General features: G+C 38.1%; 6 protein-coding genes across 14 annotated transcripts in view; 4 read left to right on the top strand and 2 right to left on the bottom strand.

Moving 5' to 3' along the window:
- The window catches only part of LOC122415631 (pseudouridine-metabolizing bifunctional protein C1861.05), a 32,696-nt gene extending 29,275 nt beyond the window's left edge, over nt 1-3,421 (top strand). Inside the window, exons 8-9 of the mRNA XM_043427927.1 lie at nt 2,506-2,813; nt 2,935-3,421. Of these exons, the coding sequence (XP_043283862.1) occupies nt 2,506-2,813; nt 2,935-3,258 (632 nt within the window). The 3' untranslated portion in view covers nt 3,259-3,421. The remainder of the gene's footprint in view (nt 1-2,505; nt 2,814-2,934) is intronic.
- kune (kune-kune) lies at nt 153-2,315 on the bottom strand. The gene is made up of 2 exons (XM_043427960.1): nt 1,998-2,315; nt 153-1,690 (listed from the first exon to the last, which is right to left on the bottom strand). Exons 1-2 carry the CDS (start codon nt 2,131-2,133, stop codon nt 1,188-1,190), a joined length of 639 nt encoding a protein of 212 aa, XP_043283895.1. The 5' UTR covers nt 2,134-2,315; the 3' UTR covers nt 153-1,187.
- Nucleotides 3,422-3,440: 19 nt separating the features above from the next.
- On the bottom strand, nt 3,441-6,742 carry LOC122415634 (deoxyribodipyrimidine photo-lyase). Of its 2 annotated transcripts, none has more exons than XM_043427934.1 (7): nt 6,194-6,742; nt 5,859-6,112; nt 5,351-5,477; nt 4,867-5,195; nt 4,233-4,783; nt 3,910-4,151; nt 3,441-3,825 (listed from the first exon to the last, which is right to left on the bottom strand). In XM_043427934.1, exons 2-7 carry the CDS (start codon nt 5,931-5,933, stop codon nt 3,659-3,661), a joined length of 1,491 nt encoding a protein of 496 aa, XP_043283869.1. In that variant the 5' UTR covers nt 5,934-6,112; nt 6,194-6,742; the 3' UTR covers nt 3,441-3,658. The 2 variants fall into 2 exon arrangements, with proteins under 2 accessions (XP_043283869.1, XP_043283870.1); XM_043427935.1 differs by having other exon boundaries at nt 6,399-6,742.
- Nucleotides 6,743-6,964: 222 nt separating this feature from the next.
- On the top strand, nt 6,965-13,520 carry IntS6 (integrator complex subunit 6). 4 transcript variants are annotated; one of them, XM_043427916.1, is made up of 10 exons: nt 6,965-7,238; nt 7,876-7,944; nt 8,166-8,243; nt 8,344-8,583; nt 8,696-8,876; nt 8,979-9,871; nt 9,951-10,226; nt 10,304-10,643; nt 10,737-11,672; nt 11,814-13,520. In XM_043427916.1, exons 3-10 carry the CDS (start codon nt 8,205-8,207, stop codon nt 12,026-12,028), a joined length of 3,120 nt encoding a protein of 1,039 aa, XP_043283851.1. In that variant the 5' UTR covers nt 6,965-7,238; nt 7,876-7,944; nt 8,166-8,204; the 3' UTR covers nt 12,029-13,520. The 4 variants fall into 4 exon arrangements, with proteins under 4 accessions (XP_043283851.1, XP_043283849.1, XP_043283847.1 ...); XM_043427914.1 differs by having other exon boundaries at nt 6,965-7,562; XM_043427913.1 differs by having other exon boundaries at nt 6,969-7,089; nt 7,801-7,944.
- A 123-nt stretch (nt 13,521-13,643) lies between these two features.
- On the top strand, nt 13,644-21,921 carry stau (double-stranded RNA-binding protein Staufen). Of its 5 annotated transcripts, none has more exons than XM_043427923.1 (8): nt 13,644-14,120; nt 15,012-15,102; nt 15,426-15,631; nt 16,504-16,644; nt 17,307-17,888; nt 18,037-18,251; nt 18,347-19,588; nt 19,743-21,921. In XM_043427923.1, exons 2-8 carry the CDS (start codon nt 15,059-15,061, stop codon nt 19,983-19,985), a joined length of 2,673 nt encoding a protein of 890 aa, XP_043283858.1. In that variant the 5' UTR covers nt 13,644-14,120; nt 15,012-15,058; the 3' UTR covers nt 19,986-21,921. The 5 variants fall into 5 exon arrangements, with proteins under 5 accessions (XP_043283858.1, XP_043283854.1, XP_043283856.1 ...); XM_043427919.1 differs by having other exon boundaries at nt 13,644-14,367; XM_043427921.1 differs by having other exon boundaries at nt 13,644-14,446.
- Nucleotides 21,922-22,044: 123 nt separating this feature from the next.
- Nucleotides 22,045-23,011, top strand: Bug22 (cilia- and flagella-associated protein 20). Its single transcript, XM_043427961.1, has 2 exons — nt 22,045-22,591; nt 22,702-23,011. Exons 1-2 carry the CDS (start codon nt 22,316-22,318, stop codon nt 23,005-23,007), a joined length of 582 nt encoding a protein of 193 aa, XP_043283896.1. The 5' UTR covers nt 22,045-22,315; the 3' UTR covers nt 23,008-23,011.
- The last annotated feature ends 266 nt before the right edge of the window (nt 23,012-23,277 follow it).

The following is a 23,277-nucleotide window of genomic DNA, read 5'->3' as shown; positions in this document are numbered from 1 at the left end:
TTGATGGAGCAAAAAAATCAGATCCACATTCTTTCCATAGGTTAAAACAGGGCTAGTTTTTCGTTCGAATTACCGAAAAAAAGACGTGACAAAAAAAAATGAGGTTAGGACAAATGATGTCGGAGACCTTGCGCGAGAGAAACACTTCAATGTTAAATATATAACTCGTTTATTGGTGTTTTCAAGGCACCTCAGCTTCTCGGATATTATCTACATGCATTTTTGTAGTTATTTACACATGTTACGATTGCATTTTACGTTGAATCAACATTACATAATACTAATACTAATAATAATAATATATAATTCTTATTATTTTATATTGGACGGATTCGAGTTTTGCGCCTTACGTCTTATCTTGTCTCATTAAAAACGAACCTCTGGTAAACTCTCGTTTAACAATGTTGAAACGAATGACTTGAAATGAACATTTAAAAATTGTCCTTTATAATGGGACGAGTAATATCGCGATTGTCGAAGTTTCATGAGAAAATCTTTGTTAAAAATTACAAGTTCGTATATACAATTCGAGTCGTAATGGTCAGGGTTAGCCACAAAAAAAAATATATATGCGTATATCATACATATATAAATGGTGAATACTTTCATTTTACACCTTTCCCATACTTTGTTCTCTCTTAAAGACCACGGAAAACCCTATTTATTACGATTTTCTCTTTCAGTAATGTTTCACCTACTCATCATGAAACTAATTTTTCTTCCTTTCGAGGTCCCGAGTATTGATAAATGGAGTAAAGAGAGTGCATCAATAGAAAGTTTGGATTTAAGAAATGCAACAAGTTTGAAAAATATTCGAAACGTGCACGATCAATGGTCGGTCTTTGTGAAAAATGAGCAAACAATAAACGAATTCATTAGAGTGGCGGTGTATACGTGGGAGAACTTGATTAAAACTCATTAAGAGCGGAACGGTGATGAAACTTTCTCTCGATGAGTAGAAAATTAAAAAAATGTATAAGTATTTAAAAAAATTAAAAAATTTGTAATTTCTCAATTCATAAAATGTTAGTCAAGTTTTTTAAAAATGATCAACGAACAGAGTGATTACAAATGATTTTATCACTTCCGATTGATCAATGAACTGGAGAAAATTGTAATTTATCGATTTCTAAAATCCGCATTGAGCTTGAATGTTTTTTTGATAACTATTGAAAGAAATATATAGCCTATATAGTTGTGTGAGTTTTCAGTTCTTCACCAAGTATTCGTTCTGTCTTTTTACGATGTCTTCTCCCTTCAACCAGGAAGAGAATTCCAGCAGCAACGAGAATAAAACTTCCGATGACTGCGAGCGCATAAGACCAGCTAATATTGTTGTGCTCCCAATTGGGCATCCAGTCACGCCCGTCTCCTCTTGCTCCGAATATTATGACAGATATTATTCCACAAATTCCTGAAAGCGTCAAATTCGCTCCTGTCGCCCATAACAGCAATAAATATTTCTCGTGATGGCGAGAACAGCAGGTGTATAACGCCGTTAGAAAACCTCCGACCAGCAACAACGTTAGACACAGAGTGAAAAAGAATTGTGTTGCCACAAAGAAATCTGGCAACAGGATGTCGTGGATTATGTAGTATTCCTCTTCGAACACCCACCAACACCCATAAAATCGTGTGTCATAAAAGTGATGAGGGTCTTGAAAACCTTGAAAGCAAACTTGCCATAGTCCTGCAAAAAACAAAGAGACGATTTTTTCATTTCAAATCAACAAACGATCGTCTTGGAACTTGACTCGATCTCAATGAAGGGCGAGTGATTCATCATCAGTTAAAAACAATAATAATATGATAATGATTCCTTCGACAGTGGTTATAATTTTCAATCTCAACATCATTCATTGTTTATATACAAGCATGATGACAACAGCAGTGCTTTTACTCATAGGATCTTAATTTCAACCGAGTTACGTGTCACAGTTTTTTTATGTATAATATTGAGAGAGTTCTGAACCAATGAAAAAAAAGTTTGTATTCACCAATTTTAACAAATTTTGGATCTTCGAGTTGACCATCAGTCTCAAGCCAGTTGGGTGTGGTGAACGCGATTACAACCAAAATAAACGCCACCGCTGTACACGCGGCGGCTGTTTTTCCAGTTCTTGATTTGCTCATTATTTTGAAGCCTCGATTGATCAACGAGTAATTCACCGATTGAATATTATGATTTTCACGACTTCAATCGATAGCGTCGATTTTTTTGATCAATCATGAAACTTGTTGAGAATGTTAAAAAACGCCAAGTGCACGAACACATTGGAGGTGGGCGACAGAGAAAATTCCTTGGAAATTAGACGTTCAACGACATTTGATCGAGGAATGTAGAGGCAGCACCGGTCGGCTGTAACTGGCGCCATCTTTATAACCCGCGGAATATTTTTTTACTTGAAGTGAAATTCACTTGGAAGAGCACCTTAGAAATTTTAGATTCCTTCGTTTTCGTATAAAATTTATGGTATCGCATCTTTTGTCAATAAAATGTTTCAGTGTGGTACGAGCCGACTGATGTTTCAAAAGCGTCGAAAATTCTCCAAGCTTGCTCCGAGTGGATTGACTTGAGTGGAGAAAGAAATTTGGAAGACGCGATAATTCGAATTATATCACCAAATCTAAACGAGCTTTTCGCCATCGCGAAATATCTAGGAATTAATTTTGGAAACATTGAGAACGAGAATAGTAAAAACTTGAGTAGCTGCCAAGATGACCTGAGCGTCGAATCGATTTCGAGACTTGCTGAACAAGTGGCCAAGGTTTTCCCAGTTGTTATAACGACTTTGGGCTCTCGAGGAATAATCGTACGCAGAAATTTACATTTTTTTCATCAACTTCATTCGCTTGATTAATATATTAACACCGATTGCTATGATCTTCATCAACATTGCCTTTGTTTAATGTTTTGGCTAACATTGATTTTAGGTAACGAGAAGAGAATCCAGACTGAATCCCATTGTCACGCCAAGAAAAAAATCACACAACTTGAAAAAAATACCAAGCAACGGTAAATTGGAATCACGTTGGTATCCTGCACCGATCGTGGAGAAACAAGGCGAAGATGAAAACTTCAGTGCCAGTGGTTGTGGCGATTGTTTAACAGCTGCAATAATCACTGGCTCTTATAGGGGTCTCAACGAAATCGACTGCATCAAAATTGCCCTCGAAGCTGCTGTGATTTCGCTCAAATCGTACGAGCCGGTACCTCGCAGCCTCAGAGAATTGAGGAAATTCGTTAGCACATCATAAAATTATTGTATATTTTATAAAAAAACAGAGGACCACGAAACAGAAACTTGAAGACTTTTTTTAACGAAATGTGAGGCTGCTTCACATCGATATCAAACAGAAAATAAGTAGCAGAATCACAATAGACTTAATTTTTCAATAAAAAAAACGAAGAAAAGAGTGATTGACGAGCCTTAAAAAAATTTTATCAAATATATCATTTTTAATACTCTTACTATAATCCACAAAAAACAACTTGATATTGGTGTTGAGAGGTAAAAAAAGCGTGCTTTAAAAACAATCCGAGCAGTCATTAATAATGGTGAGCTCGATTAAAGATTATTTTTGATCGATTCAGGTACAAGTGTAGTCTGGCGTTGCGTGATTCAGAAAAACGAAGCGGCCCCATAAACAAGTTGGACTACTTTGCCTTTTTCTTGATAACAGCTTTGGTGCCCCATTTAGCCACAAATTCTTTTACATTAAACTTTCTTTCACAACCTTTGTAATTCATGTAGCGAATTTTGCCGAAAATTTCACGTTCCCTCCAGCCTTGATCGTGAATGCCACAGATCGACCACATGCAGCCTGTAATTTGATAAAAAAAAATGGATAAGCAACTTTCAAATAATGAAATAAGTCTTGGTATATGTCCTTCACAAATGCACGAACCGACATAGCCGTTGGGATCACGTCCGTCCATGCTGTATCTGTCGTTCAAGTAAATTGAATATTCGAGCGCCTCCTCAGGACTTTTTGTCCATTCCAATATCTTTTTAGCCCAATACATACGTAAGAAACCATGCATTTTCCCTTCAACGACTAATTGTTTCTGTGCCGCATTCCACAGATCATCGTGGGTCAATGATTTTTCCAACTCATCTCTATTGTAAATGTTTTCACGTTTGTCTGATCTAAAGAAGAAATGAAGAATAGTAGAATTTTCAATATTCATAGCTGTAGACTTTTGTATCCCTTGACTAATGTTGTTTTACCGGTGTTTATTTAGCGTTTCAATCGCCCAATTGTAAGCTCCGTCAATGGAATCGTACTTTTCGTTGTAATAGCAGAAATTATCGGAGAGTTCTCGCCTTATAATGGCCTCTTCCATGAAAACAGCGACAGCTTCCTTGTGCTTATCTTTGTATTCGATAGCTTGAAGAATCGCTCGCTGCGGTGCAATCATACCAAAGTGAAACCAAGGTGATAAATTGCTGAGTGCTTCGCCCAGAGGATCGTTTCGCTTTGAGTGATAAAACTTTAGTCTCTTATTTAAGAAGCTTTCGAGCTCTTCTATCCCTCCTTTATAACCGGGCACAGCCCAACTGACTTCTTTTTCGCTCATATCGATCTTCACTTCTCTTATCGCTTTTGACCAATCAATTGGAGGAAATTTGTCCTTGCACTCGTAGGGATGCTTTATCAATGGAGGAAATTCACTCAAATAAAGTCCCAGCTTTTTATTTATTTTTGGTCGTACCGTACGTGCACCATATTCCAATTTGTCTGAGGCGATCCAACAGGGAACAATGTTGTGGGCATCGACCTAAACATTGAAACGTTACGCGGTGAACAACATTCAAAAGCGTTTTTCCATAAGATTTTGTATCAAAGTCAATATTTGTTTACCTGACAAATGGGAATAGTCTCGTTCAGCTTATCCTGCAATCGTTCCAGCCAAGAACACGGCAATCTCAGAGGAAAGAAATCCGCGACCAGTAAGCCAATTTCAAGTTTTTTACTCAGCTCGAAAACCACATTGTGCGGCTCACCGTGCAAGAGGTGAAAATTAATATTCAAATCGTTGCACTCTTGTGCAACTTCTCGCAGTGATTTGACGAGAAAATTGTAATGGCGAATCGTCGCTTCGAGGAACGTGGGTAATATGCAGTAACAAACGTGGAGCGGTACACGATTCTTCAGAGCCATTTTTTGTGCAAACAGAAATGCCCAGTTATCTAGACGAATTTCAAAGGTGAATATTCCATTCATTTTTTTCATGCGCTAGACTATTTTATGCTCATTATATCAATGATTACCTGCCATATTCTTTGATAATCGACACATCGATCCTAATGATACTAGAAATAAAAAAAAATATATTTGAGCTTACCTTGCACTCTCCCATCGCGAAACATCCAGTACAATATTCCTTTGCAATCTTCCGGTACGAGTTTCATATCCGTCAACATTTTAACTCTTTTTTTATTGAATGGAAAATTTTCTATCGAATCAGCTACCTACGAAAAAAAATGACAACGTGATGATTTGAAAAAGGCGCCATGACATTCACTTCCGGCGGTTACGATCAAATGCGCATTACATATCTATATCTATATCGAATAGGGCAGTGGTTGGTGTTTTTTTCTGCGACGCACAGCGCCAACTTTTCCTCAAACTTTGATCATCAAAAAGATATTTACGAGAAAGTAATTTTCATCAAAATCTTTTCAATCAATTCATTCGTTGTAACACTCTTTTCCCGCTCTAACAAGAGATACGTTTCACGTGTTCACCCGCCACGCGCTTGCCGCTAAATACCTTTGTTTATGAGTAACTTCGGCTCGTCGGCAGCTTCATAAGAGACGCATTTAACATGTATAAATAAAAAGTAAACTTACTTCAAATCGTTTCGCTGTTATTCGATCTAAAAAGCTCTCCACTTTTGGTCGCTTCCCCGGTATTTCTTCGTCCATCTTTATTCGAATATCTTATTGTATGAGTAGACACAAATCTCGTTACGACTTGAAGAACAGGTTTACGTACTGTACCAAACACTACGTGTTTACGAGTGGTTTACGATCATGATGTACCGTGATTCAGGGGCAGGAGCTATTTCATGTGCAACTATATAGTAGGGTCAACTCAAGAGAGGCTAGAATGTGAGAAAATGTACAGACTTTCAAAAATGGTCGGCTTTTGAAAATCTTTTTTCCGCGGGAGAAGTTATGCGCACCTCGTGATGACACTATGACATAGCAGAGGATGTTCTTAATAAAGGTTATGGTTTTACAGATTAAATAATGAAACGAGCACATAAAATCTAATTTCAAGAAATATTTCTCTCACTACTTGTAAGCGTTTTAATCCTGATATCAATTGAAAACGAAACTTTATGCAAAAGAAACTAGAATAAACTATTTTTGAGTTTATTTCCTAACCTACAATGAAACCACAAAGTTGTGCGACCAGAGAATTTAAAATATAAATTTTATATAGATGAAGATATAAAACTTGATAAATAAACATTCTTTTTCATCCTGGAACTACATTTCATTTTTTAATTATGAAAATATGACAGGAATATGGATGTTCGTTTTTTTCATCGCAAGTACTAAAAAAAATTGCGTTCTCTAAGAGTGTTGCGTGAAAAACAAATGTTGTAGTTAAAATCATGTGCACATGTATCGCGTGTACAAACTCGATACAACAAAAAGCTAAATAATCCACCAGACGAATATCAGAGATCAGAGGTATCAACACTAGAGCTGAGCAGCAGCAGCAGCAGCAGAAGAAGAAGCAAAAGACCAGAGGGGAGAGGGTTGAGGTGGGGGGTGAACGCAGTCAACACAATTTAGAACGCGTACGTGCGTGTATGACGACCGCCGGCGGTATAGGTATGAGGAGAAGCAGCAGCAGCAGCGCGATCATCAAGTGCCGCCGTCGTCAGGGAGAGGGAAAAGAACAAGCTTCATGAGAAAAGAGAGGGGCTAGGATCGTGCCGCCCAAAACTGGCATTATCGTCCGAGAAGCCGGAGTAGCAGCGTGGTAGCTGAATTTCAGCCGCTGTTTTTAACGAGTAGTGGCGCGCGAGCGCGAGGGTTAGGAAAGAGACAGGAGCCCCGAAAAATAGTAAGAGAGCTAGAGAAAGAGAAAAGAGAGATCGACACGTAAAGAGAAACCGGAACAGAAGCAAAAGGACAAAATAGGTGTCGGTTGGTGGAGGTGGAGGAAGGAAAAGAGACAAACAGAAGAGAGAATCGGGAAAAGTGTCCAGAGAGGTTACAAATATATAGATAGAGAGAAAACGTAGAAGAAAACTTCAGGGTGAACGAGGACGAGAGTCGCGGACAAACATCACACGAAGATTTTTTATTTCAACTGTAATACGACGGAGAGAAAAGCAATATAAAAAAAGAAACATAGATTTCTACGCGAAGGGAAAACGTGCTTTGTTTCGTTTAGTTTTTCTTATTAATTATTTTTGGGTTACGTTTGCGAATTTCATACATAGATATACTAATATACATATTCCATGTATATATATATCTTGTATATCTCTCCGTTTCGTTCAATGGCCGTAAAAGTTATGCGCTACGTCGCGGGTAAGGGCCCCTAGCTGGCTAGTTACGTCGACGTTTTGCAAAGTCTCGCTCCACGGCTGTACCTTTTTTTCATCCTTTTTTTTTAATTATTATTGTTGTTATTGTCTCTCTTTACACACGGGAAATTGTACATTATAGCCAACGAGGTGTCTCGGTCGGGCTACCGAGGCTCCGTACCTCGGTCTTTCGTATTAAATCCTTTTGTTTTTTTTTTCGTTTTTTTGAATAAATATATAAGTTATAAAAGAAAGTTAATCGTGCTAAGATGACCATAATAGTCTTTCTTATCGACACATCCGCATCCATGAATCAGAGAGCCTATCTCGGCGGTCGACCAACACTCCTGGACGTTGCTAAAAGTGCCGTCGAAACTTTCGTCAAGGTACGCCAAAACACACGCTCGAAATCTTTTTCTGATTCTATAATTCCCTTCTTATTACTTCGTTATGTTCCAATAGTCATCGATTCTCAGCGCTCTTTGTCAAAACTCTTTGATATGAATTTCTGCGCAGCTTCCTTCGGTGATCCCTGATCAATTCTTCGCTGTGTTAAAATAAATGTGAATTTGTTGTCTATCGGTTACTGAATCTTCTTTTTTTTCAGGTCAGACAAAGATCTCCAGAAAGTCGAGGTGATCGCTACATGCTTCTAACCTTCGAGGATCCTCCTCAGAATATCAAGGTATTAATGGAACCGGTTTATCATTAATTTTTTTCTCGTATTTTTCACAGGAAACGCAACATTCATAACTTAATTTTTCAATGCTGTTCTTTTTTCATAGGCAGGATGGAAAGAAAATTTGGCAACTTTTATGAATGAACTCAAGAATCTGCAATGCGTCGGCTTAACGACTCTGGGAGCGGCTCTGAAAAATGCCTTAGATGTTTTGAATCTGAACCGCATGCAGACAGGCATCGACACGTATGGCCAAGGAAGATGTCCTTTTTATCTCGAGCCCTCTGTCATTGTTCTTATCACCGACGGTGGGAAGTATACGACCAATAGCGGAGTGCATCAAGACGTAAGACAAAACAATAAGATTAGATGGCCCATAATTTCATAAACAATCAATTAATATTATTCATTGAATCGTTCACGTATATGTAAAATGTTTTTGTGTGATTCTTCTTCAGTTCACTCTACCAATGCATTCACCCATTCCTGGTTCCGAATTAACCAAAGAACCCTTCAGATGGGATCAACGACTTTTTTCACTAGTTTTGAGATTATCGGGGACACCCGCGATCGATCGGGATACCGGACTCGTAGCTAGCGACGCGTCTCCTATTGACGCTATGTGTGAAGTTACGGGAGGTAAAAAACAGAAACAAAAAAAATCTTGTTACAAGCAAAAATCGAGAAATGGCAAACAAATCGTTAACTGTGTCTTTCTGTTTTCGGTTATTCTTCGGAAAGGACGCTCGTACTGTATAACGTCACACAGAATGATGATGCAGTGTATAGATTCTTTGGTACAAAAGGTACAATCTGGTGTTGTAATAAATTTTGAAAAAATTGGACCGGATCCGCCGCCTTTGGCAAACGATGGAGTGCCTGTGACAACGACAGCGATGACGACGTCGACGACGACAACGACGACGACGACGACGACAACGGCCACAGGGATCACGACGATGCACACCGAGGATGAGGAAAACGAAGATGAAATGAATATGTCGAATAGTCTAATGGGCGGCAATAATACGACTAATGGACCATCAAGAATCCAACAACAACAACAACAACAACAATATCCTCCCAATTCAACGAATTCGATAAACTCAATGACAATCACCTTGACCGGAAACGCGGCCTGGCACTCGTGTCGACGATTAATATACGTGCCGCGTTCTGCTCAAAAAGGTTTCGCCGTCGGATTTTGGCCGATCCCGGAAAGTTTTTGGCCAGATTTGAGCGCGACTTCTTTACCACCAAGATCAGCGCATCCGAACGTCAAATTCACTTGTACAAGTCAGGAGCCGATGGTCATTGAAAATTTGCCGTTCGACAAGTACGAGCTCGAACCGAGTCCGCTCACCCAATTTATCCTTGCAAGAAAACAACCCACCGTTTGTTGGCAAGTATTCGTCGCGAATTCGTACAAATCGAGCGAGGTTGGACATCCCTTTGGTTATCTCAAAGCAAGCACCAATTTAACTTGCGTCAATTTATTCGTGATGCCGTACAATTATCCTGTACTGTTGCCACTTCTCGAGGAACTCTTCAAAATTCACCGGCTCAAACCTACCAATGAGTGGCGCACGCAATTCCAAAATTATATGCGCACCATGCCAACGTACTACGCAGCGGTGAGAAACTATACATTTATATGTTGAAGTTGAAAACTTCGATATCGATATTCCATAATATTTATATTATTTATTGCAGTCTTTGAGAAGAGCTCTGACAAGAATGGGGGCATCGACGCCACTCGCGCAAACTCTTATACCCGATAATATGGACAATTCGTTGTCCTACAGCGTATTGAATTATCTCAAGAGATTGAAAAACACAGCTAAAGTAGAATTCGATCGTTTGTGCAATGACGTTATTTCGAAACAAGTTGCGAATGCCAGCGCGATAAAGGCTCTCTCGAACGGTAATTCGACGGCAATCACCGAGGGTGTCCGGGTCGTACCGAGAACGCCGTTAAAAAAAGATTTGGTAAGTTTAATAATTCGGTTGATCGTTAGCTCCGAAGTAAAGAACAAATACCAACGTTATCTCATTTTGTTTGTCAGGTTTCCCATCCTTTGTTGCAAGATAAGTTTACGGGACTCAGGGATCAATTGAACGAGTTTGGGGGCTTTGTCGTTGGCCTTGTGCGCAATCAACAACAACAGCGTGGTGCTCAGAGTTACCGGAACGCTTTTGACGTACCGAGAAAATCACTTCTCGATCAGGTTGTTAGAATGAGAGCCAATTTTTTACAAAGCGGCTTGTCGCATACGAAATTACTCGACGACGATTACGTACACTCGATGCCCGTGGCACAGATGGGCAATTATCAGGAATATCTCAAGCGGATGACACCGCCATTGAGGGAAATCGAAAGCACACCCGTCAGACAGCACATGTTCGGTAAATTTTGCCATTTCTTTGCGATCCTACTGAATTAAGAAAAATTTTAATCTCGAGAGGAGGTATGAGTTCATTGATTTTTTTATTCTCCAGGAAATCCCTTCAAAATCGACAAACGAATGATGGTAGACGAAGCGGACATAGATATAGTCGGCTCGACCTCGTCGTCTTCCTCGTCGTCAAACTCGTCCGCAGGCTCGTTATCGGCTAAAGGCGGACTTAAGCGTACCTTGGCCTCTGCGGATGGTAGCGCGGTGGGGGGCGGTACACCAAGAGCCCCACCGAACAAAAGGAAACCTGGCCCGATACCTCGGGATTTTGTTTTACGAAGACCCTCTTACTCGCCAATCGTGAGATCGCCCTCCGTGTCGCCAGTTCCGTGGCACGTTAATGACATGAAAAACTCTTTCACCGGCGGCAACCTCGACGTCAATATTCCATCTTATTCGACGAATTTATCGTCGACCGCGCACATACCAAATTCGCTGCCATCGTCTCCCGAAAAAATGGTCAACGGTCTTGGAGAATTTTCGCCGACGATGCCAGTTTTCGATCCTATTCCCGTCGATATCAACAACGAAAATTCAACGACGATTCCCGGGCCTTTGTTGGCGTCCTCACCCGGGGCTCCTCCTGCCGCTACCCCTGTCGCCGCTGCACCTTCCACCTTTGTTGAAAATATCATTGGCTCCGCTTTCACACCCGCAATACCAAACAGTCTCGCCGATAGCGCGAAAATTAGCACACTTAACAATGAGCGTAAACAATCCGCCGATATCGCTCCTAAGCTCGAACCTGCCAACAAAATCTTCAATAACGATTGTGCAACCGATAGTGATATCGATAGTTTGAACACCGAGATTCCTGCCGTTAACGAACGCTTGACCAATCACGTTTCTGATAATGAGAAAAACGATGCTAAACCCGAAAAGGAGAGACAGCCGACGAAGAAAGAATTGGAGGAAATTAGGAGACACAATTTGTCGATCAGAGAACTCGTTTACAAAGAAGTTCGAAGAAGGGGCACAAGTAAGTCGTTGTTTTTCAGCACAATTTAATCGACTCTTCATTCTTCGTTCCATAACCAAATGAAGGGGCACAAATCTTCAGAATCGTTTACCAAATAAATTTTTTTTTATTAATAAACGTCATTATTTGTAATATTTTTAGATCACGGGACCCTGTTTTCGCATCTTCACCAAATTCAAGGTACCTTGGATATACGACTGTCATTTGTACGCGACGTCGTTAAAGAATCGCTACGATTTAAGCGCCGCAATTTGGCCAAATTGTTGGAAGAATATTTGCAATCTGTTCAGGACGATGGATGGCTCGTCGTTAATCACAACAAAGTTAATCACAATGGTGCCACTACGTTAAGTTAAGACTTTCGGTGCTTTAGAAAGCGGGGCATTCGATAGATCAATGAAATGAGAGAGAGAGAGAGAGAGAGAGGGAGAGAGAAAAAAAAGTTGTAACAAAGCAAGGCAGAGAGGGGAGGAATTACAATAAGGACGAACGATGTCGGTTCTGAAATTGCGACTATAGCCAATATGTGGAGAGCTGGGAATTATATTTTTAAAAGTTCATCACGAAGGACTCATACGTTGCCTTTTTTCTTATTTTAAATACATTTCGACCTCAATTGTTAAAAAAATTATTATTATTTCAAACGAATGATAATTTGGCAGTAGGAGAGTCGTCGATTGAGACTCACGATTGTCATCTGGAAGGGAGGAAATGAGACAAATAATCATTATACGAATGTAAACACTGGCATTGAGTTATTATATTGTGTGAAATCAGTCCTAGATTAGCATCGTGTTGCTTCCTGAGAATTGAACACTTTTTTTTTTTATTCAATTTCATTTTTATTTTCATTCACTCCGCTTCATTTCCTGCCACAAGGAAGACATGATTGGAAAAGAAAACATTGGACATATCACTTCGAGGATTTTGAATTTAAAAATTAAGGAGATTAGAAGCAAACAAACCAGCAAAAATTATAAAGAAGAATGAGGATTAATTGATTTATATACTAAGTCTGTTAGTGCGAGATGAAAAAAAAAAAAACATCCGGGAATTCCCGCGGAACTGTGGCCTTTTAAGAAAATTAAAAAATAGTGCGTGTATATACATATATATATATAAATGATGTACATTTAGACTTGATCATTGTTCACGAGACGTCGATAGGTCTGTTGATTTTCCAAATAGTCTCCGTTTAACCTAAATACATCACTGAAAATTATGTCTCCTGTATTTAATAGTGGACTTCATAGATTTAATCGTACAGCATTATTTTTCAAACGAAAAAGTATTTATCGTCGTCGTTTATACAATTAAATTTTTTTTCTGCCAATTATTATGGGCCACCATAAAATTTTTCTACAACATTAACGGAACAATGCGCATAAAAAATTTTCGTAAATTTTTTGACACAAATAAAAATATCTGCTTGTTGTGTACGTGAAGAAAGTTTTCATGAATTTCGAAGAATTTCTATCGGTTTCTGTGATATTCAATTTATTGCGATCATTATTATATATAGCCAGTGGTTAGGATTAAAATATGCAAATTCCGCGAGTCATTAATCGAAAAGTAATCCGAATAATTCGTATCTAATTTTTCCCCATTCCCTGTTTTTTCCGGTCTCTTAAATCCACTGACGAAAATTATTATCATTTTTCTGCTTTTTTTCCATTCCCTACCTGGAGTTGCGTAATTTGCAAACATAATATGGCGTTACGAAAGTATTATGGATAGGAAATATTTCCGTAATAGATTAGAACGGCGAGAAGGAAAAAAATCATTTGAAATCCGAGTACCACGTAACTTTTGTATATAATGTAAATAAAGATGATTATTATTTATCAACGATTCGTCGTTTCTTATGATGTACAGCTGTTTTATATATTTTCTAAGTATCACCGCAGTTTGAATAGATTTTTCATAAATGTCACTACTATATACTCGAGCTGTAATACCGTTGTTGTTAGATATCTAATTTGCGGTAACTTTCGAGTTGAACAAAAATCAGCAACGATATATGAATGTACAGTACGGAAACTATAAGTTTTTTGGTACTTATCACAGAGAGTATAGAAAGCAATTGAAATATCAATAAAAAAAAAAAAATTTCCCAATTCACGTTATTTCACATTTATCTTTTTAGTAACTTTGTGATTGCAAGTTTTTTGAAATGTCCAGTATGCTTTAAATATGTACCTCGAGCCAAAAATTTAAATACACAGTTACGATTGCAGATGGTCTTTTACAATTTCTAACATTGCAGAAGTAATCTTTCAATACAAATAAATATGTAAATATGATTAATTAGCTTAATGATGTTCGACACAGTGGACGATTGTTGACTACGGTAGTAAAGTCTCGGAATCAAGATGGCCGCATTTTGGTCCAAGGAAGAGTGAGATTATTCGTTGGGTGCTTAAAAAGGAACAATAGCCGTGTCTACGGGTGTGTATGTGTGCGCGTGTGTGTGTGTGTGGTTTTTTTGAATTATATTTGTTATCCTAACCCGCAAAATAAACAAATCAAGCAGTTACAAGTTATGGGCGAATAGCGAAAACGGGAGTGAGGCGAAATTACTGCCGCGAGAAGACGAAAAAAATCGCAAATCCCGCCCATCTTCCATTGCAGCTGACTTTTACACCATCGCTAGCCCGGAGATTTCACTCCTTTCATTACGTTCCGTGCAGATAAGGCACGTTTTTTTAAATATTCATTTTCCAATTATTAACGTATTACGACTTTTAGAATATTGTTATTTTATCATTACGAAGGTACGTGCACGATTTTATATTTTGCTATACATCCGAAGGTATTCTACTTTTTTTCGACAACTCACGAAATCGCGTTTCGCAGAACGAAATATTAACCGGGGCCAAGCCCATTTTTGACCAACGGTTATTGGATGTCCTTTGAACCATTATTCAATATCGTTAAGGAAAAAATTTGTCGTTGATTGTATCGGATTTTTCCGGGACCTCGACTCGCTGGCAATTATTCTTCCAATTCGTTATACATCGTCCAATAATGCATATCATGTCAATCCTAATGAGATTTGCACCACGAAAAAATGGAAAACAGTTCTTGGTTTCCCTCTAACATTGTACCCTAGTCGTTTAATTTCGTTTAAATGTTAACCTCATTATTGACACCTTTATGGTATTGGTATAAAAAATTTATCAGAGCAATCGTACCAGTTCTTATGTCTTTGGATTAATTACTTCAGGAATGATCTTTCGTTGGTTAAAAACGTTGGTGTTATTTATACTGTTTGAAACATTTTTTTGGATTCTTGAAGAATTGAAGTTTTTCTGCAAATTCATTTATTTTTATTTTCAGGTGACTGAGTATACAGCAGTACGGTTGTATTTGGGCAACGTGGTTCGATGCAAAATCAACTAAGAGAGAACAAATTCGTATCAAACATGATGTATGTCCCAAAATGATTTTCCATTTTCTTTCAAGTAGCCCTTTGTTGTAATCCAGAAATGTAAACAGCAATGAGAATGCTACGATTGAAAAAAAATTTTTAAATGGATAAAAAACAAAATTTTACATTTTACTCCAATTATGCAAAGTATGTATGGTATATTCCATGCAATATTATGGAACATGATTTACTGGATGCATTTGAAAAAAAAATTGAAAGATCAACTCAGCCTCTGTTGATGAAAGCTAGAAAGTCGGTGGTATTTATATCAAAGAGAAAGATAAAAAATGATATAAAGATAAAGCTGAAAAATATTTGTTTAGGATGGGTGGACCGGTGCGTCCGATGCAACCGTCGAACATGGTACCGCCTCATCAAGCTCAACACATGCATGCTGCTGCTCATAGAACCCCGCAACAAATGCAGCATCAACAAATCTTGTCGATGCATCACATGCAACATTCCATACCGCCTGGAAGTAATCCACGGCAGCCTGTGTTAATGAGCGTTAACGCTCAAAATTCCAATGGTAAGTTGTAGATGTGAAACTGTGACACGAAGCAGAATTGTTTTATTTCTGATGGAATTGTAGAATGTCTTATTCACAGAGAAGAGTGCATTTTTTACACGAATCGTGTGATCAATGTTTACCGTGTTGATTGAAAATAAATAGAGAGGAAAGAAAGTAGAATCAGTGCACAAAGATTTGATGCCAAAATTCAATACAAAACACACCTTATCATTGTAAATATCACTATAAAATGCTTGTCTAGTTTTAAAAATAAACATCGGTGATGGCTTCACTGCATTCTTTCCTGCATCGAATAATGTATAGGCAAGACGTAACGTGTTTCATGGTGTTTGGAATTTATTTTTTGACAAAGTTTTATCCCATTGTCAGTCGCTCCATTCTTTATTTTTCAACGTAATACGATTTATCCAATTTTTGTTACATCTCATTCGTGAGACTATCACCACGGATTCGTCTTTTTTTTACCATCTAGTACATATTTTTCTATATTTTTCAGTCTCCTGATAGCTATGCATGCCGAGTCTATTAAGTATCAAGCATTCTAGTCAGTGGTACCAAGAATGATTTTCATCTCAAGAGCATTATCAAAATTTTATTTACTAAACGCACTAACGTTTGATTTTTAAAATTTTTCCATACGCGATCTTAAATCTTGATAACTTGTACACAAGGTGTATGAGAAATAATAGACAAATTCATGGGAATGGTCCTTTCACGTTATTTTGATTATTTTTGAAATATTTATCCTCCGTCCTGTCTGTTTTATTTTTATTTAAGAAAATTAATAAAAAAAAAACGACACAAACGGTTCATTTGCAATGAAAAATAACTTTTGCTAACTCATGTTCGACTATCATTGATTTTGTTAGGGAGTTACATCTCGAAAATAAGCGTCGTGTGCCTCTTACTGGTACTTCTAAGTGGTGTCGATGCTAAAGATCATCAAGCGATGTTTAACATAAGTACTGACATTTTGGAGCAAATGCTTGGACCAAGCGGGTGCATCGAAGGTCGGTTCTTTCTTATAACAAAACGAAACAAAATTAATATCGTAGCTACAATTTGAATAATCAATGGGTCGCAAAATATTTGCCAGTTGTGACAGTTTAATATTCGTCCATCTGAAGGATTAAGAATAAATTTTGAAAACACATTCAAATCAAAAGGTTTCCAATTGTCTTGAAAATAATTTCTATATCGAATCATAGAATCATCTCATCTTGAGATTCATCTTGAATTAAAAATTTTAACACCTCAACATAAACACAATTATCCATTTATTTCCTAATGTTTTGCAGTAACGATTATTTTCATAAATTCTTTTGCTTTATTCCTTATACTTTGCTTATTTTTTTTGCTCGTCATACCAGAGTTGTTGGAAATCCGTTCACAATTTTATTCTTACATAAACCAACTCTTATTTCTTCCGTACATTTAAAAAACATAAACGAACTAAAATGAAGTATTGAATTGCATGAAGGATAATTTATTAACGATTCTGATACGAGTGGCATGTGATTGTGTGTGCAGAATGTTTTTCTTCTCAGATTGTTTATCAAATATTTGAGTTCTATTTAATGAATAACTTATTTAAAGGAATTTTGCATTTTAAGGAAAATTACAAAAACTCGTTAATAGGAATGATTATAGATTGGAATATTGGTTGATCTAGGTAAAATGGTAACGATTGGTCTTAATCGTCAAATGGAACCAAATGCACAAATGGTAGCTCATCCGAGTCAAATGTTACAACAGCAACGATATCAGCAGCAAACACCGTTACAACAGCCTCAACAACAAAAGCAGCAGCACCAACAGCTGAACACGTCACAACAAACTAGTACGGAACAGAAGAAAGTATCATCGAATCAGGAGGACAATGATGGTGTTGATGAAAGGGACGAGAGTCCATCGAGTCGTCCGTTGAATCCAAATCCGGCTAACGTAACGAGTGCAGTTTTGGCAAACATGAAAGAAAAAACTCCGATGTGTCTGGTTAATGAACTCGCTAGGTTCAACAAATTACAACATCAATATAGACTCACGAATGAACAGGGTCCAGCGCATAAAAAAAGATTCACCGTCACTCTGAAACTCGGCGAAGAAGAATATGTTGCTGAAGGACAAAGTATTAAAAAAGCTCAACACAGCGCTGCCACCGAAGCTCTTACGACTACGTGGTACAGGCATCCGCCACCAAAACCTACGAGGGCTATGAGAGTCGGTCATCTTGGGAAAGGGTCATCGGCAACGGGTACGTGAAAGAATGTTGAAAATGTGATTGAATTATGATCCGCAGAAGTGGTAAAGCTTGAGCTCATTTTCAAACGATAAATGTCGAAGTTTTTAACAAATAAAAATGAAAATAATTTGATGTTTACTCGTTAATTTATTGTCAACAGGAAACTTGCCGCCGACCGTTGAATTGAATTCTTTAGCTATGAAACGTGGTGAACTTACGGTTTATACAATAAGAAATGCACCACCGGCGACGCCGCAACCTTTTTTTCAACCTGGTTTCGGCATAAGACCACCGCGTCTGTTTAATCCGCACTTTCCCCAATTTGCTCCTGGCTTTACACCAAAACGAGAGAAATTATATCTCGTTACGCTCAAGGTGAATGGTCGTCAATAAAAGATTGGCAATTATCCGATGAATATTGACAATTTATTGATTTAAAAATGGTGATTTTCAATGAATTTATTCCATAGGTGGGTGATCGAGAATTTATCGGTCGAGGAGCAACGGGTCAAGCGGCTCGACACGATGCAGCAAGTCGTGCTCTGGAGCAATTGAAACAACTGCCAATACCGGAGGAATGCCCGAATGCAGGTAACACTGGAAGCAGCGGTGGAGGCGGGGCCGGGACGGTCGGCTCAACGAGCGGAAGCGGTAAAACGATCGTAGAGAACGGTGTTGGTACATGCAGCACTACCGAAGATCCGAGCGCGGAGATAAAAAGTCCAGTATCATTGGTGCATGAGACAGCGTTGAAGCGAGGTTTACCGGTAAGTTTCAAAGTCGTTTCGGAGACCGGAAAACCACATATCCGTACCTTCACGACGCAATGTACGGTCGGCGATAAGGAAACAATTGGCGAGGGTTCCTCCAAGAAAGTATCGAAAAAAAATGCAGCGGAATTAATGCTCGAAGAGCTTAAAAGGTTGCCACCGTTGCCAACCACGGTAACCGTACGTTCAGCCGGCATGAAACGTAAGCCTTCGAATACGAAGAAACCTCGGCGAAATCTGATACGCGATAATCAAGGCCCACGTACGGATTCCGATAACACCGAAGAAGTTGATCCCATTTCCCGCCTCGTGCAGATACAACATTCGAAACGGGAGAGAGAACCAATTTATAGGCTCGTTGAAGAGAAAGGCGGGCCCCGAAGACGCGAATTTCTCATGGAAGTTACTATAGGACAATTTTCCGCACAAGGTATTGGCTCGAATAAAAAATTGAGTAAAAAGGCTGCCGCGGAAGCACTCCTCGCTCAATTAGGCTATAGCAAACCAGCTCAGCCACAACCTACGAAACCTTCGATAAAATCTACCTCCAAAGACTCAAACAATTCGGAAAATCGAGGCAACGACGGAAATTCTGGAAAATTACGAAAAGTCACTTTTCTTGAAGATGAACAAATAAATAATAAAGAAAATCAACAACAAACTATCGTCGGCGGAGGTGGTGGACGGCAGTTGGCACCAGGACTATTACTTGTCGATCCTGCCGGGCAACAAGACTCTAAACTCTCCGGTAATGGCGGTGGTAATTCCGTTCGTGATAATTTACAAAACAATCAGAACGGGCCTACGCTACAAGCTGTTGCTGATGCACTCAGGGGTCAACAGAATAATCAACAAACTACCAATGGCCTGTCGCCCAAGGATCAGTTGATGTATCTTGCCCAACTTCTCAACTTTAAAGCTACTTTCGTCGATTTCCCAAAGGTATAATTCCCCTGTGTTCAACAGTTTTATCCTGTTTCCGAGAATTACATATTTCAGATTAACATTCACATGAAACTTTGATTTATTCATTTGAGGTATCGAAACTCATGAACGTGGAATAATACTCCTCTATCAATGGAAATTGTACTTTCAGGCCTCGTACAATCGCTGTCTCTCGTTGGTTTCCCTGAGTACGGATCCACCCCAAGTATGTCACGGCAGTGGATCGACGGTGAATGAAAGTCGTAATCAGGCTGTGCTGACAGCACTCCGAACACTCGGAAAATTGGGTCTCGACACGAGTGCCAAACCCGAGAAGGAAATATTGCCGGATGATGCGATCGAGATACACGATCAAACAAAAAAAGTCGTTATTAATCAACCGATCGACAAGTAATATTATTCTTTTTTGACACACATAAAATTTGTCATACGAGTATTCGAATATGAGATCCTCGTAACATGGTCCTTGAATTTTATATTTTATTTTCTATTGCATCTTTCAATTACGGATTAATTGACAAATTTATGTTTACTGCTGTGCGATTATGAAAATTTACCACTATCATCTTATTATTTCGGTAAACCGAAATTTCCCGTCTCCATGCTGGACGAAAAAGCGACCTCCTGAAATTATCGCGTACTCTCAATAGAACGATTGCAACGCGAGAAAAATGAATTATTTTATAGTTTAGGAAATTCAATGTACCTACGTCGTAGTTCGCGAATGTTCTGCGTTTTTGCTTGCAGTTTGAGTTATACACTTTTTATTTTTATTTTTATTTTTTCATTCGTGAACGTATATACATCAAGTTTATATGTTCATGAAGCTTCATTGGTAACAAAAATTGCGATGAATCCCTTGCAAACCACGTGCGCGCGCATTATTAATACGAATACGAATATATGACACTAGATTTAAGCTAAATTCATTGAAGAAATCAATTTTTTGTTCCCATTTTTCGTATGTGTTTTCTCCAATTGGAAAACACATTTATTTATATTCAATTTGATGATAATTCGTCAGTTTTAATGAACGCGCGCCGTCTATCGATTGACGATTGGCTGAAAATCGCCTAGCTTTAAGGTATTTTTCAAAGGGATCACAAGTTCGTGATTGATCCTTGAACATTTCTTGTATTTGCTTATTTATCTTCTCTCCTCCTCTCTCTCTCTCTCTCTTGCTCTCTCGCTCGATTAGCTTCTATGTGTAAGCCTGTAGAAAGTAGTTTACGTTTTATGAAAAAGCGTCTGTGAAAACAAAAGATAAAAAAAAACCAAAAGTGTCGAAAACAAAAAATAACCGAGGTTTAATGAGATTGTTGGCTGACGAAAATATGGAAGAATGTTTTTCAAGTCTATATTGTTACGGTTTGAGTAAAATGGGAGTGACGAGTTGAACGGAAGACTTTTGGTTCTTCTGATTGAAAGAAAATGCAAAAAAACGAAAAAAAAAAAAAAAAATAGTTGTAGCGTAGACACGTACGAGATAATGAAAAATTTTATTTCCATAGTTTTGGAGAGGGAGAGAAGCAAGGGAAGCGAATCGAACTTGAAAATAAGCAGGATAAAGTATTAAAAAAATGAAAAGAAAAAAAAACAACGTTCTTTGCGGTGTTCGAACCGTTAGTATTCGTCGTTTCTCTGTTCCGCGACACTCGCCGAGATCTCGAATACACCGAAGTAACTATAATGTAAATGCAGTCTGCTTCTTAATATACATATAGTTTCAGCGGCGATTCGACCAACCCGACTGTGTATTAGTTCTCGTTTGTATATTAATTAAAATGACGAATGTCGAAGTGAACTGAGATAACGTTAAAAAGTAAAAAAAGAAAAAAACGTAAAGATGCGAAAAGGAAATGAGTGGTACACGGAATACTGAGATATTTGAGATTTAATGCTGAACCAGGCGTTGGATCCCTTTTAGTCTTAAATTCGTGTAGTAATAAATTTTTTATTTTTTCGTTCTTCCGTTTCAAAATGTACAAATTGTGTTTTTTGCCACGTAAGATTTTCAAAAGCGATAAAACTGAAAAAGAAAAAACAGAGAGTCGTTAGCAAAAGCGCAACGAGTAGTATCCTCAAAGAAAAAGGAATAAAATTACGCTACTCGCCCATTATTTGTTGAATAAGTTTAATTATTAAAGTTGAATGGATAAAGATTTAAAAAATAGGAAAACAACGACGGCAGCAGCGCCTCGCGTATCGTAAAATTTACCAAACTTACCGTCGGTATCTTCTTTAACATCCGATGAGAATATTCATTCGGTTCCCAATTATATTTGCGGTTGTTCATTTCGTCAATAAATACCGAAAATGTTATAATTATATATCAATCCGTACTCTTTATTTCTTGGATAAGGTGAAAAAAGAATTATTCTTCGATCTTTTTGAATTTTGGATTTCCCGCTGCAGAAAAAGCGCTGTGATCGTTCTTGTAACACATGCGGCGCGCGCGCGTCGCCTCGCAAGTACCCACAAACATCGGTGGGAGGGGAGATGGATACGTGAATCTACAGAACAACAAAACATGACCATGATCATGAAGAAACATTAACGTTAATCATAAAAATTATGTAATTCTACTAAAAATAATGATTTGAAAAATTGTAGACTCGTCAGGTTTTGTGTTGGGGAAAGTGATCGACAAACAAAAAACGAAAGTGGGGTTAGGGCTCAACGTTCTGCTTGTGTCTACTATATTGGGAAGTAACAAAAAAAATCATGTTCAAAAACACTTTCCAAAGCGGGTTTTTATCGATTTTGTACAGCATCGGAAGTAAACCGCTACAAATATGGGACAAAAAAGTGCGAAATGGTCACATTAAAAGAATCACCGACAACGATATACAGAGTCTTGTTTTGGAAATTCTTGGCAGCAATGTCAGTACGACGTACATCACGTGTCCGGCTGATCCGAGAAAAACTCTAGGCATAAAATTACCTTTTTTAGTTATGATTATAAAAAATCTGAAAAAATACTTCACCTTCGAAGTTCAAGTACGTTAAAAAAATATCTCCCTATACACATATTGTGTGGGATCATTTTGATCTCCTCTCGTATTGCTTGGTTAATTAGTTGATAAAACTAAAGGTTATCGTTGTTTCAGGTAATCGATGACAAAAATGTGAGAAGACGTTTCAGAGCAAGTAATTATCAATCAACGACTCGAGTTAAGCCATTCATCTGTACGATGCCGATGCGCCTCGACGACGGATGGAATCAGATACAATTCAACCTCGCTGATTTTACTCGTCGAGCCTATGGCACTAACTATGTCGAAACACTGAGAGTTCAAATTCACGCCAATTGTCGAATACGAAGGGTTTACTTTTCAGACCGACTCTACTCGGAAGATGAATTACCCGCTGAATTTAAACTGTTCCTGCCTATTCAAAATAAAGCAAAGTGTTGATCGATTTTTGGGTGGAATCAAAACGAAAATTCCAATCCGGCGATAAAGAATGATTTCTATCAGACAATCATGAATGAATTCATAGTCAGATTCGTATTTCGAACTTCTTAACAATAACGATAATTACAATTTTTACATATTTATTGGTCTTTTTTTTACTTACTCTTTTCAATGAGAGAAAAAGCAGTAGTAGTAAATAAAGAAGATCCCAGCAAACAACGATCGACTTGAGTTTCAGTTTCGAAAATTTTTCTTTATTTTTTGTTGGTA

This window comes from Venturia canescens, chromosome 9, assembly GCF_019457755.1.
Source record: "Venturia canescens isolate UGA chromosome 9, ASM1945775v1, whole genome shotgun sequence".
NCBI lineage: Eukaryota > Metazoa > Arthropoda > Insecta > Hymenoptera > Ichneumonidae > Venturia > Venturia canescens.
The sequence above is the reverse complement of the archived record's forward strand: the minus strand, read 5'-3'. Positions and strand labels throughout refer to the sequence as shown.

Excerpts from the sequence above, each read along its gene's own strand:
- kune (XM_043427960.1), bottom strand. The coding sequence starts at position 2,133 with ATGAGCAAATCAAGAACTGGAAAAACAGCCGCCGCGTGTACAGCGGTG. Across the intron at positions 1,691-1,997 it reads TCCAAAATTTGTTAAAATTG|GACTATGGCAAGTTTGCTTT; the intron begins GTGAATACAAAC and ends TGTTTTTTGCAG.
- LOC122415634 (XM_043427934.1), bottom strand. The coding sequence starts at position 5,933 with ATGGACGAAGAAATACCGGGGAAGCGACCAAAAGTGGAGAGCTTTTTA. Across the intron at positions 5,196-5,350 it reads TCGCGATGGGAGAGTGCAAG|ATAACTGGGCATTTCTGTTT; the intron begins GTAAGCTCAAAT and ends AAATTCGTCTAG. Across the intron at positions 4,784-4,866 it reads AGACTATTCCCATTTGTCAG|GTCGATGCCCACAACATTGT; the intron begins GTAAACAAATAT and ends TTCAATGTTTAG.
- IntS6 (XM_043427912.1), top strand. The coding sequence starts at position 7,828 with ATGACCATAATAGTCTTTCTTATCGACACATCCGCATCCATGAATCAG. Across the intron at positions 10,644-10,736 it reads CGTCAGACAGCACATGTTCG|GAAATCCCTTCAAAATCGAC; the intron begins GTAAATTTTGCC and ends TTTATTCTCCAG. Across the intron at positions 11,673-11,813 it reads AGTTCGAAGAAGGGGCACAA|ATCACGGGACCCTGTTTTCG; the intron begins GTAAGTCGTTGT and ends TAATATTTTTAG.
- stau (XM_043427923.1), top strand. The coding sequence starts at position 15,059 with ATGCAAAATCAACTAAGAGAGAACAAATTCGTATCAAACATGAT. Across the intron at positions 17,889-18,036 it reads GAAAGGGTCATCGGCAACGG|GAAACTTGCCGCCGACCGTT; the intron begins GTACGTGAAAGA and ends TATTGTCAACAG. Across the intron at positions 19,589-19,742 it reads CTTTCGTCGATTTCCCAAAG|GCCTCGTACAATCGCTGTCT; the intron begins GTATAATTCCCC and ends TTGTACTTTCAG.
- Bug22 (XM_043427961.1), top strand. The coding sequence starts at position 22,316 with ATGTTCAAAAACACTTTCCAAAGCGGGTTTTTATCGATTTTGTACAGC. Across the intron at positions 22,592-22,701 it reads ACTTCACCTTCGAAGTTCAA|GTAATCGATGACAAAAATGT; the intron begins GTACGTTAAAAA and ends TCGTTGTTTCAG.